This window comes from Myxocyprinus asiaticus, chromosome 5 (assembly GCF_019703515.2).
Source record: "Myxocyprinus asiaticus isolate MX2 ecotype Aquarium Trade chromosome 5, UBuf_Myxa_2, whole genome shotgun sequence".
NCBI classification, from domain to species: Eukaryota; Metazoa; Chordata; class Actinopteri; order Cypriniformes; family Catostomidae; genus Myxocyprinus; species Myxocyprinus asiaticus.
The window spans coordinates 47,519,332-47,536,248 of NC_059348.1; the positions used below are offsets into that span (position 1 = coordinate 47,519,332).

The 16,917-nt window shown below is 41.7% G+C and overlaps 1 protein-coding gene across 1 annotated transcript in view; it reads left to right on the forward strand.

Moving 5' to 3' along the window:
- Positions 1 to 724: 724 nt before the first annotated feature.
- LOC127441217 (fibronectin-like) overlaps positions 725 to 16,917 on the forward strand; it is a 42,168-nt gene continuing 25,975 nt past the window's right edge. The window contains exons 1-8 of the mRNA XM_051698392.1: positions 725 to 794; positions 1,186 to 1,443; positions 4,594 to 4,863; positions 5,363 to 5,623; positions 9,742 to 10,002; positions 10,831 to 11,091; positions 12,395 to 12,661; positions 13,256 to 13,516. Of these exons, the coding sequence (XP_051554352.1) occupies positions 725 to 794; positions 1,186 to 1,443; positions 4,594 to 4,863; positions 5,363 to 5,623; positions 9,742 to 10,002; positions 10,831 to 11,091; positions 12,395 to 12,661; positions 13,256 to 13,516 (1,909 nt within the window). The remainder of the gene's footprint in view (positions 795 to 1,185; positions 1,444 to 4,593; positions 4,864 to 5,362; positions 5,624 to 9,741; positions 10,003 to 10,830; positions 11,092 to 12,394; positions 12,662 to 13,255; positions 13,517 to 16,917) is intronic.

Consider the following 16,917-nt stretch of genomic DNA (forward strand, 5'->3'; position numbering starts at 1 on the left):
AAAAAAGTAAACAATAATAGAATATCCCTTTTTGGGTGCACTATTCCTTCAAGTCAGCGGTCTATTGCATGAAGTTAACATAATAACTTCTGTTTTTAGGACATCATTTAATAATTTTGTTATGTGATTTCCTATCTCATTTTTCATGCAGTTCCTGCCACCTCAAAAATAACATTTTCAAAAGCAATATCAAGCACCTCCATCACGTTTGTGTGGTCCAGTGCAACTGGAGCCGATAATTACATTTTGGTTGTGGATGGAACATTCCACAATGAGCATCATAACCTCACATTCACCACGCTAAATGGACAGATGGACAACCTCCAGCCATCCATGGCATACAATTGTTATGTTTATTCCTCTAATGCTGCAGGACTTGGTGCAAAGAGCCTTGTTAAAACCATTAGAACTTGTAAGTCTATCTTACTCTTTTCAATTTGTTTTTATGATAATGTGCTTTTTTCACAAGTTACACTTCGAATCGACACAGCGATCATTAGCATAACATCTAACTTTTTGTTCTCCAGTGGTGCAGCCACCTGGTGGTGTGAATGTGACAGGGTTAAGCCAGAGCACAGCTCGCGTAACCTGGTTGAGTGTCCCCGGCGTCCTGCTCTACCAAGTGATAGTAACTAATAACAAGCCTGGACTTGCCCCTGTTAATAGGAATACCTCCAGTACTTTTTTGGATATCACAAACCTGGAGCCATGTTCAACATACACAATGGGGGTTTCATCCATCAGCACGTTCCTGGAACCGGGAGAGCCATCAAACGTCACCTACACAACCTCCAGTGAGTCACACCAAAAATAAAGCAGGCCATTTCAGAGAAAACCTTTCAATGAAGTCATAAAGATAGATTGATTTTTGTTAGATTCAAGCAATCCTGCTTTAAACAACCAAATGTGGTTATAGCTGGTCTCCAGCCTGGTCTAGTTGGTCTGTTTTGATGGGTTTAGGGACATTTTTAGCTGGTGAGGCTGGGAGACCAGCTGACTGACCGATCAGCTAAACCAGCTAGCTTTAGACTGAGAGACCAGCTAGGCCATCTTAAACAAGCTAGGACCAAAAAAACAACCTTTGGCTGAATTAAGAAGGCGGTCTAAAATGGTCTTTTTCCACAAGCTTGCCTAATTTGTCTGGATTTACAGAACTCTAAATATGTAAATTCTTGTTTCTTTTAGGCATTCCAAAAGTTTCTTCAATCTCGGTGGAGTACAGCTGCATTATTGCTATGGCATGGGTAAGCTGGAAAGCGGTATTTGGTGCCACATCGTACACTGTGGTAGCTGCAGATGATAGCGGCATGTCACTTACCTGCACATCCACTGACACCACCTGCCAAATCTCCAGCCTGTCCTGTGGAGAGCGATACAATGTACGGATTACAGCCATTGCTGACTGCCAAAGCACCTCCGACACCAGCTACACCTTTGAGACAGGTAAGGATAGTTACTCTCTCAAAGGTACAGATGGTATGGCTCTGATTTCGATTCCAATGAACAATGCTGGTTCCTTAAAGGGGTAGTTCACCCAAAACTGAAAATCCTCTCATTATTTACCCACTCTCATGCTATCCCAGATGTGTATGACTTCCTTTCTCCTGCAGAACACAAACAAAGATTTTTAGGAGAATATCTCAGCTCTGTAGGACCACACAATACAAATGAATTGTGAACAAAACTTTGAAGCTCCAAAAACACATAAAGGCAACATTAAAGTAATCCATTAAACTCCAGTGTTTTAATCCATGTATTCTTAAGCGATCTAATCGATTTTGGGTGAGAACAGACCAAAATATAACTCCTTTTTCACTGTACTTGCACTGTAAAAAATTGCCAGGATTTTACAAGCTTTAACAGTAATTTCTTACAATAAAATACTGCTTTCAGAATTTTATTGTAAAGTCAATGCAGACTGCCATTTTCTGTTATAACTGAACAAATTGCTGTAAAAAAAGAAATAACAATTTCACACTGCATTGTGGGATAAATGTGTTTCATTTGAAGTCACTATTATAGTGTTTAGTGCTCCCTTTGGATGGGAACTTTGACCTATTTAAAGTTAGTAAATTTCCTCCTTGCTGATACAATTGTGCTTTAAGAACATTATTTATTGCACTTTGCTGCAGGGAGAAAATTAGTTCAATTTAGAGATTGACTAAGTCTGATCAAAATGAATAGTCTACACTATATGGGGTATTTGTAAGAAAAAAATTGCTGTAATCAAACAATGAGGTAGTGTTGCTTGCAGTGCCATGCTGTGATATTGATCTGTTATTGCACTTAAACTTTTAGTAGAGTTGGCATCCAGGTACGCACAGATATCAACTCCCAGGATACAAAACTCAACAATGGTGACAATTAACAAATATTGTAGGTTAAACAATATACATTTGGTAATTGTGATTCTACAATACAGCACTGCTACATTACAGTAATATCATGGCCCTGTTCACTGCGAAGTCACTGTTGTCTTGTAATTATATTAAAACATAGAAATACTACTGTAAAGTATACTCTGAAAGTCATGAAATTATTAGCCAGGAATTTACTGTAAACTCAGGAAACCCAGGAATTACTGCTATTTACATGTTCTCCATAATTTATAGAGACCGAGAATGTAAGGAACTTTGTATGGTGTCAGGTGGCTTACCAAATTGTAAAAAAAAATATACCTGAATCTGTCTTAGCCCTCAAGTTAGTATATCTGTCTTAGCCCTCAAGTTAGTAAATCTGTCTTAGCCCTCAAGTTAGTAAATCTGTCTTAGCCCTCAAGTTAGTAAATCTATCTGCCTTCTCTAAGGTTGCCTTTCTCTTGGTCTTTTTATTGTATATCTGTTCTCACTCTCTTTCTCTTAATAGCTCCCTCTTTCTCTTTCTGTTTTTCACAATGGCTCAAAGGCTTAAAGGAATAGTTCACCCAAACATTCTTTCATTACTTATTCATCCTCATGTTGTTCCGAACCCAAATGAGTTTCTATCTTTGGTGAATCACAAAAGGAAATGTTATGCAGAATGTTTATGATGCTCTTTTCCATGCAATGAATGCGAATAGGGGTGCTCTTTAACTCCAGAAATGACAAAAAGCACCATAAATTAGTTCATATGACTTGTGCGCTATATTCAAAGTTTTCTGAAGCAATACAATAACTTTATGGAAGGAACAGGTCAAAATTTCAGTCATTGTTCAATCTTAAACTCTTGCCTTCCACTACAGCTTCCAAATCTCAGTTGTTTGTGTATATTGTTGAGCAAAGACACATTAAAGGGTGGGATGTGTTGTGCTTAGCAAAAGTCATTTGGACTACTTTGAATTTGACTTTTAAAGGAATATTCCGGGCTCAATAAGTAATCAATATTATACCACAAATGCTGTCGATTGAGCTTAACTTGTATTGATCATGGAATATTTTTTTATATATATATTTTTTTATGAAGCTTGACATTACTCACTATGAACTATAATTGTATGTACAAGAGGAGCATATGCATTCTTCAAAATTTCTCCTTTTGTGCTTCACGCAACAGTAAACGGGTCTGGAAACGACAAAACAGTGAGTAAATTCAGAGACCCAACCATAGAGATTGACAGTAAAAAAAAAATGTTTTTATCCTTGATCATATTTTTAGGAAGCCACTGATTACAAACATCTTAATTTTTTTGTATATTTCGTTTTGAGCTGACTATTGAATGAATGTTACATTTATATAGCGCTTTTCTGATACTATTCTCAAAACGCTTTACACAGTGAACAGGGGACTCTCCTCATCCACAACCAGTGTGCAGCATCCACCTGGATGATGCAACAGCAGCCAAAGTGCACCAGTACACTCCCCACACATCAGCTATCAGTGGAGAGGAGAGAGTAGAGTGATACAGCCAATTAATGGTTGGGGATTATTAGGGGGCCATGATCAAGAAGGGCCAGTGGGGGGAATTTGGCCAGGACACCAGGGTTACATCCCTACTCTTTACAATATGTGCCCTGGTATTTTTAATGACCACAGAGAGTTAGGACCTTGGTTTAATGTCTCATTTGAAGGACAGTGCCTTTTTACAGTATAGTGTACCCATCACTATACTGGGGCATTAGGACCCACACAGACCACAGGGTGAGCATCCCCTGCCTGCTGGCCCCTCTAACATCTCTTCCAGCAGCAACCTTAGTTTTCCCCAGGAGGTCTCCCATCCAGGTACTGACCAGGCTCAACCCTGCTTAGCTTCAGTGGATAAACAGGTGAGAGCTGTAGGGTGATATGGCTGCCAGTTAATGTGTGACATTATCAAGCTGTGACATCCAGTATGCAATTTGTTCCCGACCAAAACTGTTGTTACGATACAGATCAGCTATTGAGTGTCAGCTACTGCTATGTGTAGTTTTTACCATTTTTAATAAAAAATAGCCAGGTATACAGATTGCTGTAAACAAATGTTTCAGTTCTTCTATGCTTGGTCTCTCTGAGGGTTAAACAAAATCTGTATCTCAATTGTAGAAGTGGATACTTTTTTAGCACATTACTAAACTTCTTTCTTTCCATGTGTTTCTTTTCGATCCATTCTATTCCCCTTTCTCTCAAACAAACACACAGCACCCTGCCCACCTAAAGACCCGCGTGTGTACCTTGAGTGTTCCAGTAACGTGATCTTGTTCTCGTGGGCTTCCACCAACAACACGGCTTACTACATCGCCATGGCTGTGGACTCAGACGTCGAAACGAGGGAGTGCGTCACTGTGGACACTTCTTGTTACTTCATCAACACAGGCTGTGGAAAAAGATACAGCTTCACTGTTAGCTCGGTCTTCTCTGGGGGACAAAACTGCGACAGTGGGCAGACAGATTCTGTGGTTATCAGGACAGGTGTGTTTTAAACCAACAGTCAAAGCAGCACAATGTTGAGGGCCAAGTTACAAAAAAATGGATAGGAGTGGAAAAATAAGCAAAAATCACTGAATTAGCCCCTTTATTCAATAGCACATGCTCTCTCCAAAACCTTGCCCTCTGAAGACATTCAGTCAACCTGATATCAGCAAAACTGAATGCACAAAATGATTGATAGGCAGAAAGCACCTCAAAGTTTTTTGATTGGCTAAAACAATGCTGCTTGGGATGGGAATGGTTAGAAATTTAACCATTCTGGTTCTGATTCCACTTAACGATTCTGGTTCCTTAATGATTCTTTAAGTAATTTTGAGGAAGAATGGACAATGTTTGTAAAACAATTTAAATGCATTTTCATTTTGATCAATACAATAAATACATCCAGAAAGAGATTAAGAAACAAGTCTTTATTTGACATTTATTGCTGTTCATTTTTAATTTATAATCTTGTCCCACTCTCTCACATTACTGCTCATAGCCCCATGTTTGCCTCAGAACATCCATACAGCTGTGGACTGTAGCATTGGCACTGCCCTCACTAGCTGGGATGCGGCCGAAGGAGCCCTGACCTACACTGTGGAGGCCCACGGTAACCAAAGAGATTTCTACAACTGCTCATCTCACAACACAAGTTGCACACTAACAGGTCTGGACTGTGGAGACAGCTTGAGTGTGTGGATTGCTGCTAGTGATGATACCTGTATGACTGATCATGTGCTTGGAGAGGTGGTAGATACAGGTGAGTGTGTGTACATGAAAATTACAGAAAAAAAAACATGCTTTTACCATGTTTTCTTTGTGTACTGTGGTAACACCATGGCTTTAGGGACATGCACCATGATAATACCATGGCATTATTTGAAGTACTTTGGAGTACGATTTAAATACTATGGGAAATGAATATGGTAGTCATACAGTACCATGGTGGTATACATCATCATGTACTGTGCCGCAGATGGCTGCCTCGGTGTGGAGCTCTTCAGTTCTTTTGTTGTTTGTCCTGTGTTTAGTAATCTTTTTCCAGTCAGTTTTAACAGAGATGAACTGCTGAACATACGACAGCATGTACCAGACAATCTTTTCCCGGTTTTTGAATATTCAGACATTTTGCTAGAAATTTTAGTTGGAGGCGCAGCTCTGCTGTTCAAGAGACGCAGGCGAGGAAGACGAGCCGGTGCGCTGGTCAAACTCCATAGGCACAGATTTTGAACAGCGCTGCCGAGTATTCATTTAGTGAATCTCCACTCTCTTCCTAACAAAACGGATGAACTATATCTCCTCACCCGCACAAACAAGGACTTTTCAACCTCTGCTGCCGTGTGCTTCACAGAAACCTGGCTGAGTGAAGCCATTCCGGACAGCGCGTTAAATCTGTCGGGCTTCCAGCTGTTCAGAGCAGATCGCATCATGGAGTTAATGGGGCAAACGAGAGGCGATGGAACATGCTTTTATATCAATGAAAGTTGGTGTACAGATGTAACAACGTTAAAGAGGATGTGCTGTCCTAATTTGGAAGCGCTCTTTATTAACTGTAAGCCTTTCTACTCGCCACGGGAGTTTTCCTCATTTATTCTGGTGAGTGTGTATATTGCACCAAACGCGTGTTTGAACACAGCGCTGCAACAGCTGGCTGACCAAATCACAGACACGGAACAACAATACCCGGACTCAGTTATTATTATTCTTGGGGATTTTAACAAAGCAAATCTCATACGTGAACTGCCCAAATACAAAGAGCACATCACATGCCCCACCAGAGACAGGAACATACTGGATCATTGTTACACAACAATAAAGGATGCATATCGCTCTATCCCTAGAGCAGCTTTGGGACTAGAGATGATCACTGTCTGGTTCATCTTCTTCCAACCTACAGGCAAAAATTAAAATCAACCAAGCCAGTAGTAAGGACTGTAAAGAGATGGACCAATGAAGCAGAGCGGGAACTACAAGCCTGCTTTGATTGCACGGAATGGAGTGTTTTTGAGGCTGCAGCCACAGACCTGGACGAGCTCACAGATACTGTTACATCATATATCAGTTTCTGTGAGGATATGTGCGTTCCTACTAGGACTTTTTTAAAGTTCAACAATGACAAACCATGGTTTACAGCAGAGCTCAGGCAGCTTCATCAGGCCAAAGAGGATGCTTACAGGGGTGGGGATAAAGTCTTGTACAATCAGGCTAGGAACACACTGAACAGGGAAATCAGAGTGGCTAAAAGAAGATACTCTGAGAAGCTGAAAAACAAGTTTTCAACAAGTTTTCAGCTAACGACCCTGCGTCAGTGTGGAGTGGCATGAAACAACTCACAAATTACAGGATTCCTACCCCCAAACCTGTAGGGAACCAACAACTGGCTGACTACCTGAATGTGTTCTACTGCAGATTTGAAAGGCCCAATCTCACACCCTACACCCACTCTGACCTTCACTTCACACAAACACCAACACCTCCTGAAACCCCCCTCCTCCCCCCTCCTGCTACTCAACCTGCACTTAAGATCTGTGAAGATGATGTGAGCCGTGACTTTCGGAAACAAAAGACAAGGAAGGCTTCAGGCCCAGATGGCATCTCACCAGCATGTCTTCGATCCTGTGTGAACCAGCTGGCCCCCATCTTCACACAGATCTTCAATAGATCACTGGAGCAGTGTGAAGTCCCATGCTGCTTCAAACACTCAATCAATGTTCCTGTCCCAAAGAAACCAAAAATCACAGGACTTAATGACTACAGACCTGTCGCCCTGACGTCTGTGGTCATGAAATCATTTGAGAGACTGGTGTTGGCCCACCTGAAGAACATCACTGGACCCTTTCTAGATCCCCTTCAATTTGCTTATCGAGCAAACATGTCTGTGGATGATGCAGTCAACATAGGATTGCATCATATCCTGCAACATCTGGACAGACCAGGGACATATGCAAGCATCCTTTTTGTGGACTTCAGTTCAGCTTTTAACACCATCATCCCAGCTATACTCCAGAATAAATTACACTAACTCTCGGTTCCCATGTCTATCTGTCAGTGGATTACCAGCTTTCTGACAGACAGGCAGCAGCTTGTGAGACAGGGGAAACTCACTTCCAGCACCTGTACAATCAGCACTGGTGCCCCCCAGGGATGTGTGCTCTCCCCACTACTCTTCTCCCTCTACACCAATGACTGCATCACCCCTCTGTCAAGCTCCTGAAGTTTGCAGATGACACCACTGTCATCGGCCTCATCCAAGATGACGATGAGTCTGCATACAGAAGGGTGGTTGAACAGCTGGCTGTCTGGTGCAGTCAAAACAACCTTGAGCTGAACATGCTCAAAACGGTGGAGTTCATTGTGGATTTTAGGAGAAACACCCCAACACTGACCCCCCCTCACCATTCTAAACAGCACTGTGGCAGCAGTGGAGTCATTCAGGTTCCTGGGCACTACCATCTTACAGGACCTGAAGTGGGAGACCCACATTGACTCCATTGATGTACTTCCTTCGCCAGCTGAGGAAATTCAACCTGCCACAGGTGCTGCTGATACAGTTTTACTCAGCAGTCACTGAGTCTGTCCTCTGCACTTCAATAACTGTCTGGTTTGGTTCAGCTACGAAATCAGACATCAGAAAACTACAAAGGACAATTCGGACTGCTGAGAGGATTATTGGTTGCCCCCTGCCACCCTTTCAAGAAATATACACTTCCGGAGTGAGGAAAAAGGCTGGGAAAATCACTCTGCACCCCACTCACCCTGCCCATTACCTTTTTGAACTGTTGCCTTCTGGCCGACACTTCAGAGCTCTGAGCACCAGAACCGTCAGGCACAAGAACAGTTTTTTTCCCTCAGGCTATTCATGAACAGTTAAATTGCCCCAATGAGCAATAATTATATACAATATACAGTTTAGTCTTTCTTATATTTATCCAACACATCCAACCTCTTCTGCCATTTCATTCCTCTGAAAAAAATAAAAAAATAAAAAAACATTTGCACTGTACATAACAGATTTGTATTTGCACTGTACATAACAGATTGTATTAGATTTGCACTACCCATGTGTATGTGTGTATGTATGTATGTGTGTGTCTGTACGTATGTGTATAATTAGTTTTATTTTTTATTTTTATTATTATCTATGTCTTGCTGCTGTTTTTGTATTGTTTTTGTATTGTTGTACACTGGAAGCTCCTGACAAATTCCTTGTATGTGTAAGCATACTTGGCAATAAAGTTGATTCTGATTCTGATCAAAGGACCATAGTGTTACCATCAGATATCATAACTGTATCATGGTTCCACCACATGGTACTTTTTTGTAAGTGGACTGTTTTAACCTTGAGCACAAATTGGATATTTCACTTTAAAAAGTACCATGGTATTACCATGTATTTGGACATGCACTATGGTAATACCATGCTATATTGGACACATACCATGGAATAATGCTAACCCTACAGTATTATGATAATTGTATATGCATATGATAATCATTCAGTACAACACTGTATATTGAAGTATGGTATAACCTTTTAATACTATGGTACTGCTACAGTACCGTTTTTGTAAGAATACCATCAATGCACAATGGTACCACCACAGTACTTTTTATGTAAGGAACTGTTTTTACCTTAAGCATAAATTTGCTCTTTCACTTAAAAAAATGTAAAGTGGTGTTTCCATGATATTTTAGATGTTTTTTTACTAGCACCATCGTATTTTTGAAGTACTTTGTAAATACCTTGGAAAATGAATATGGTACTCAAACAGTAATATGGTATATTAAAGTTCTGTAGTATTACTATCTGATACCATGACTTTACCATTGTACCGCTACTGTTTTTTTTGTAAGGGCTCTGTTTATCTCTCGCCATAGTTCCCTGCTCACCTCAGGATGTGTCCGCTGTGGAGACTTGTAGTTCAAACTCTGCCACTCTTTCATGGCTCACTAGCAACGGTGCCGTCTTCTACATTGGTGTGGCAACACACTCGAATGGCTCAGTGTACACCTGCACTGCCATGGCAACAGAGTGCGAGTTCCAGGGCCTGAGATGCGGGGAGACTTATGATGCTTATGTCATAGCTACAAGCTTGGCATGTAACAGCACTGAGAGTGAACACGTCACCCTGCAGACAGGTATGTGCTTAAATTACATAATCTCTTCCTTTGTCCACTGGGACAGGGTCCGAAGTTAACCAGGGCTCAGGGCAAAATTGCCACAAAAAATAAAAAAAATACAAATAAAAAAAGAACCCTGTAATGAGATGAATCTGAACTCTGCAAAAAAAAAAAAAATAAAATTAAAAAAAAAAAAAAACATTTCTTACTGAGTATTTTGGTCTTGTTTTCCAGTAAAAAAATATCTAAACTCTCTTTATTTTCAAATAAATTTATTTGAGAAAAATGACTTGAGATTTTTGTCTTGTTTTCAGAGAAATCTAACAAACTTTAATAAAGTTAGTGTACAAATAATAAATAAATTATGTCCAAGTCCAGGTCCTAATTCACTCCAAAATTAAGAAATTATATTTCACATAACGAAAAGATTTTTTGCATTGTGATATATTCAAGACAGTCAATGTGGACAATTAAAAAAATAAAAAAATTAATAATAATAATAATAATAATAATATATATATATATATATATATATATATATATATATATATATATATATATATATATATATATATGTTGTTCCAAACTTAGTTTCTTCCTTGGCATCAAACTCCATTGGTTCTTGCTACCAAATGTTACGTGCCAAGTTTGAATATGCGGTACCACAAATGAGAGCTACGACTGAATTTTTTGTGAATAATGACTTTTAGTCTGATTGTCATACAAAACTCTCATATGACTACAGAAGATTTGGAATATATTTTCTGGAATATTCTGGAAAATAATAATGCATACATTTTTTAAATGCTTTGGTACACAGTAGTTCTCATTCACTCTCTCTTGTAGCCCCATGTGCTCCGGTCGGCGTGGGGGTCACAAGAGATTGTGCAATGAATTTTGCGACAGTAAGCTGGCAGACTCTCCTGGCTGGTGGTCTGTACACAGTGGTGCTGGAAGATGAACATGGAGCTGCACTTAACTGCAGCACCAGCTTGAACACCTGCACCGTCCCGAACTTGCACTGTGGAGTAATCTACAACGTCACAGTCACACGCCATGATGGTCACTGCAGGAGCCTGCGATCCACAGCCATTCAGATACAGCCAGGTAATGTGAGCAAACACCCACTATACAGACTACATACAGATATTCCAGTAAGCTGTTTGAGTACAATATTTACAGTATTTATGCAATTGCGTTTGGTGGCGCTAATGATGACACAGAAATGACGAACTTCAGCTTTAAGTATAATAATTATACTTTAAAGAGATAAAGATTTTTCAATTGACAATGATAATACTGATAACTAGAGAGAAGGGTAGCAAATGGTCGATATAATGTTGACACATGTGATATAGGCTTTTACAGTTCAAAAGAGTGTTCCGGTTTCAATGTTAAACTCAGTCGACAGCATCTGTGGCATAATGCTGATTAACACAAAAAATAATTTTAACTCGTCCCTTGTTTAAAAAAAAAAAAACAGTAGGGTGCTTACAATGGAAGTGAATGTGGCCAGTCTATAAACATTAAAATACAAACTGCTTCAAAATTATAGTCACAAGATGTAAACATTACATGCATTAATATGATTTTAGTGTGATAAAATCACCTACTAACCATAGCTGTGTAAAGTTATATTGAATATTAGAACTTTGTTGTTGTTACGATGACATTACGCTGTTAAACTCTGTAATCTGGTAAATGCTGCTAAACCCGTAAATCCCATAAACACTTTTGTTTTGCACAATATTTTCACAAAATATATCAGAGAATTTTTTTTTTTTTTTTTGCACTTTTCTATGACATTGGCTGTTGGTAGATTTCGAATATTCCGGGTTCAATACAAGTTAAGCTCAATCAAAAGCATTTCTTGCATAATATTAACTACCACAAAAATTTATTTAGACTTGTCCCTCCTTTTCTTTGAAAAAAAGCAGAAATCTGATTTACAGTGAGACACTTATAATGGAAGTGAATGAGGCCAATCCGTTAATGTTAATATACTCACTGTTTCAAAAGTATAGCCAGAAGACATAAACAAAATGGTTGTTAACATGATTTTACTGTAATAAAATAATTTACTATCCTTTTCTGTGTTAAGTTATATACAGTTTCACAACTTCGTTTCCATGACAACATAACGCAGCAATCCCAAAAATGACCATCAAAACAACTATTTAAACAACTGTACAGCTCAAATAACACATGAGTTTTAACAGAAGAATTAATGTAAGTACTTTTATAAAATTATAAGCTTCACATTTCCGCCTTTAAATCCTCAAAAAATTGGCCCCATTCACTTCCATTGTAAATCCCTCTCTGTAACCTCGATTTTTGCATGGCCGATATATTGCTTTGTCGCTGATAATAAGAACTCTTTTGAAATATTTCACATTTGTGTCTCCTTTAGTTCCCTGTGACCCTCAAAATGTCACAACTCTACTACAGTGTGACACTAACGTGGCCACAGTGACATGGAATGCCAGCGCAGGAGCAAGTGGGTATACGGCGATTGCAAACACAGATGGGCGGCAGCAAAACTTAGCTTCCTGTCACAGTACAGGGACTTCCTGTCAGCTAACCTCTCTGCCATGTGGTATGAGGTTAAATGTGACTGTCCTAGCTGAGGGTGCCACCTGCAACAGCAGCTCTGAAACTAGTGCTGCAGTGTTAACAGGTTTGAGCTCACACATTAACTTTTTGCTGATCTAAATGATTCAAATGAAACAACATAATACAAGTCATATTTTAATATACAATGGCTCTAAGTATTTCAGAACTTAAGCCACACTTAAAATGTATAGATTTCAAGCATAAGATAAATAACTAGCAAATCAAATGACATCAGCAAACAAATGATGCTGTACCTTTTAGCCATTTTTTGCATTTACTTTTAACCAACTGGTACAATAGTCCGTTTTATGGGGTGTATGAGTTGTCAGTTCCCTTTGGCTATTGTTGTTGATCACATTAACTATAAACATGTTCCACTAAGTTTGACAACCAGAAAGTGTCCAAATGCTTGTCTTAATTTTTAAACAGCATATAATTTCATTATGATTATTACATTCCTTTTGTAAAATGCTTGAAAACTGTGCTTGTGCTTTAAAATAAATGCCACATGGTTTGATACTTTGTTATCTAATGCAATGACATTCATACTTTTTTTTTTTTTTTTTTTTTTTGGTGTGGCTTAAGTGTCCAAATACTTTTTGGGTCCACACCATTTTAAAGCATAAAACCATACAACTTCTTTCTCTCTTTTATTTAGCACCATGCATTCCCACCCATGTAACTGCCAGTCTAAACTGTACCTCCAAGATTGCTTCCATTACATGGTACAGTGCACTTGGTGCCACTGGGTACTTTGCAAAGGCAGAAGGCAACCATGGACACAAGACCTCCTGCGATAGCACAAACACACACTGTGATATCTCAGACCTGCAGTGTGGCCAGGACTACTCCATCACCGTCGCAGGCGTTAATGGTGGCTGTAAAGGCCCAGCTAGTCAGTCTGTCACGCTTGTCTCAGGTATCTAAACTCAGGACATTAGGGGAAGGGCCTATCAGATGAGTGAAAGTCTTAAAGGCATCCAAAAATAATATAATATAAAAAAGAAAAGGACCAGTTCACCCAAAAATGAACATTCTGTTATGATTTACTCACCCTCATGTTGATTCAAACCTGGATGATTTTCTTTCTTTTGTGGAACACAAAGACATTTTGAAGAATGTTTTGAGGGATGATCTTGCAAAGTCAGGCGATTTTAGGGGGAGGGACATATTCTAATTATAGAGAGCATTTTATTTGGATGGGTAAAATTTTTATTAGATTTCAAAATTAATTTTGATTTCATGAGGTCTTTAAAGGAATATTCTGGGTTCAGTACAAGTTAAACTCAATCACAGCATTTGTAGCTTAATGTTGATTACCACAAACATTTATTTTGACCTGCCCCAACTTTTTTACCCCTCCACACCCCCAAATACTCACTTTTTGAAAAGTATAGCCACAAGACTCTTAACAATTACAATAGGGTTTCAGCGCTAAGTGCTTGAACCTCTAATAAAAATCTTAATTACAATAGGGTTTCAACGCTAAGCGCTTGACCCCTAATAATAAAAATCGTAATAATTACAATAGGGTTTCAGCGCTAAGCGATTGAACCCCTAATAATAATAATAATAATAATAATAATCTTAACAATTACAATAGGGTTTCAACGCTAAGCACTTGAACCCCTAAAAACTTGTTACTTTAAAGTTACACTGAGCTGAAAATAGTTGAGCTGCTGTCACACTACAGAAAAATTTAGTTCAACAAGTAGCGTCACTACTCTTAGTTTGTTTCTCCCCAACTCTAGTTACTGTATATGATGAAATAAAGTGAGACCTAGGTTTTCCAGTCTGTCACTCACTCGACGTTGTGTCGATGTAGTGACACTAGAGGTCGCACTTGGGAGCCCCAAACACCTCTGATCTTTGAGAAAAGGCCAATGGGAATTGGCGAGTGGAATTTGCATGCCACTCCCTTGGACATACGGGTATAAAAGGAGATGGCTCGCAACCACTCATTCAGATTTTCTCTTCGGAGCCGAGCGCTTGTGTTCAATGAGCTGAATCCTCTGCTGTTCCATTCACCTCTAAAAAAAACTGTTGGATTTATGGCGCATTACAGCAGCTTCTCCCCCTCGTGCACCGGTGGAGTGCAAAGAACGTCCCTGGGCGCTTCGACAGTCTAAAAGAATATATATTCTTGTGATAAGAGTATAATTTTTCCTACTAAAAGAGTGGCACTGATGGAGAGCGTCTTTTTAAAGATGTCTTTCTGTCTGTCTTTATTTCCTAGTTGCGGTCGTTACCTCTCCGCTCCCGATGGCCACGATCGCTGTCTTATGTGCTTGGGCGCTGCCCACATGGAGACAGTGTTCCTGGATGGGTCATGTTCTCACTGCGAGAACATGACAATGGCAACGTTGCGGTCGTGGCTTTCCGTCATTAGAGGGAAAGCCACCCCAGCGGCTCCCCACCTCGGTCCTTCTACCTACGGGTTTGAGGCCACCTAGGTTAGCACTGGGGGTGATTTGGGGACCCCAATGGGAGCCGCTCTGCCGGGTAACTCCCCACAGACCTCCCATTCCCCAGTACGCTCGTTTGCCCCGGTCGAGTTCTGGGATGAGACCGCCGGCTTGCTCAGGGCAAGTTCGCAATCTCATTCAGCACCTGCGAAGTGGATGAGCTCTCAATTGCAGCATTGGAGAGTGGGCTGGTCCAGTCTGATGCTGAGGACTCGACTGGGCTCCCACCTTCAGGTGTGGTCGCCCAGTTGCAGGCGACGCGGAGCTGGTGGCCAAGCTTGCCCAGGCGGCTGCGACCGCTCATGGCCGCGCCCCACCCCGGTCCCTTTCTTCCCGGAGGTGCATGAGGAGCTCACGAGGTCATGCCGGTCTCTGAGCTCTTCCGCTCTCACTACCCTCAACGGTGGGGCTGCCAGGGGGTATTCAGTGATTCCCCAGGTGGTTAAGGTGGTTGCGTTGCACCTGTGCCCGCAAAAAATGCCACCACCTGGCGGAACCGTCCGAGACATCCATCCAGCGCCTGTAGGTTTACGTCGTCTCTGGCGACTAAGGCCTAAAGTGCCACTGGACAGGCCGCCTCCACCCTGCATGCCATGGCTCTCCTGCAGGTGCACCAAGCCAAGGCGCTAAGAACTGCACGAGGGTAGTTCTGACCCGGGATTGATGCAGGAGCTGCGCTCGGTGACCAATCTCACCTACCAGGTGATGAAGGTCATGGCGCGGACTCTCGGGCAGGCGATGTACACACTGGTGGTCCAGGAGTGCCACCTATGGCTCAACTTGGTCGAGAAGAGGGAGGCTGACAAGGTACGGTTTGTGGATGCCCCCGTCTCCCAGGTCGGCCTATTCGGCGTCAACATCAAGGACCTTGCCCAGCAGTTCTCAGCAGTTAAGCAGATGGAGGCTATTCAGCATATCCCACACCCCGTCTGCTCGTCGCCAGGGGCATCCCCCTGTGGACGGATAACACGGCGATGGTAGCGTACAGTAGCCACCAAGGCGGCTTGTGCTCGCGTCGCATGTCGCAACTCACCCCAAGAGGAGGCAGCCCTAGAAGCTGTCCCAGGAGGAGGTAGACCCAGCCTTTTCGTTGCTGTGTCCGGTGTGTGCTTTGCGCATCTACTTGGATCGCACGCAGAGCTTTAGAGGCTCTGAGCAGCTCTTTGTCTGCTTCGGAGGACAGCGGAATGGGAGCACTGCCTCCAAACAGAGGATCACCCACTGGGTCGTTGACACCATTGCTTTGGCATACATGCCCCCCTTGGGGCTTCGGGCACACTCCACCAGGAGTGTGGCGGCCTCCTGGGCCCCGACCAATGGCGCTTCTTTGGCAGACATCGGTAGAGCAGCAGGCTGGGCAACACCCAATACATTCACAAGGTTCCTCAATCTCCAGTTTGAGCCGGTTCGTCCGCTGTGTTGTCAGGTACGAACAGGTAAGTTGGCAGGACAACTGGCCGGGTGTACCGCTTGCATATATTGCCTTTCCCCTCCTGGAGGGGGAGACGTGCGCTTGTAACCCCCCAGCTGTGTTCATGAGGTCATGGACCCTGGATGTCCTTCCTCCTTAGCCCTGTGGCAGGCGAGTTCATGGAGAAACTCCGGCCCAGTACGTGTGCTATTAGGCCCTGTTCTGGGGTAGGTGCTCCACATGCACTGGTTGCCTATTTGTAACCCTGTGTGATGTATCTTCCGCGAGATGGTTTTCCTGTTGATAAACCCGTGTCTTCCTTGGGCAGAGTCCCCTCTGCCACTGGTCGCCATGTTTGTAGAGCTCCATCCCCTCTGGGTAGGACCTACCACAGGGACTTCTCCACATGTGACACTGCCGACAAAACTCGGTAAGACCATGTGA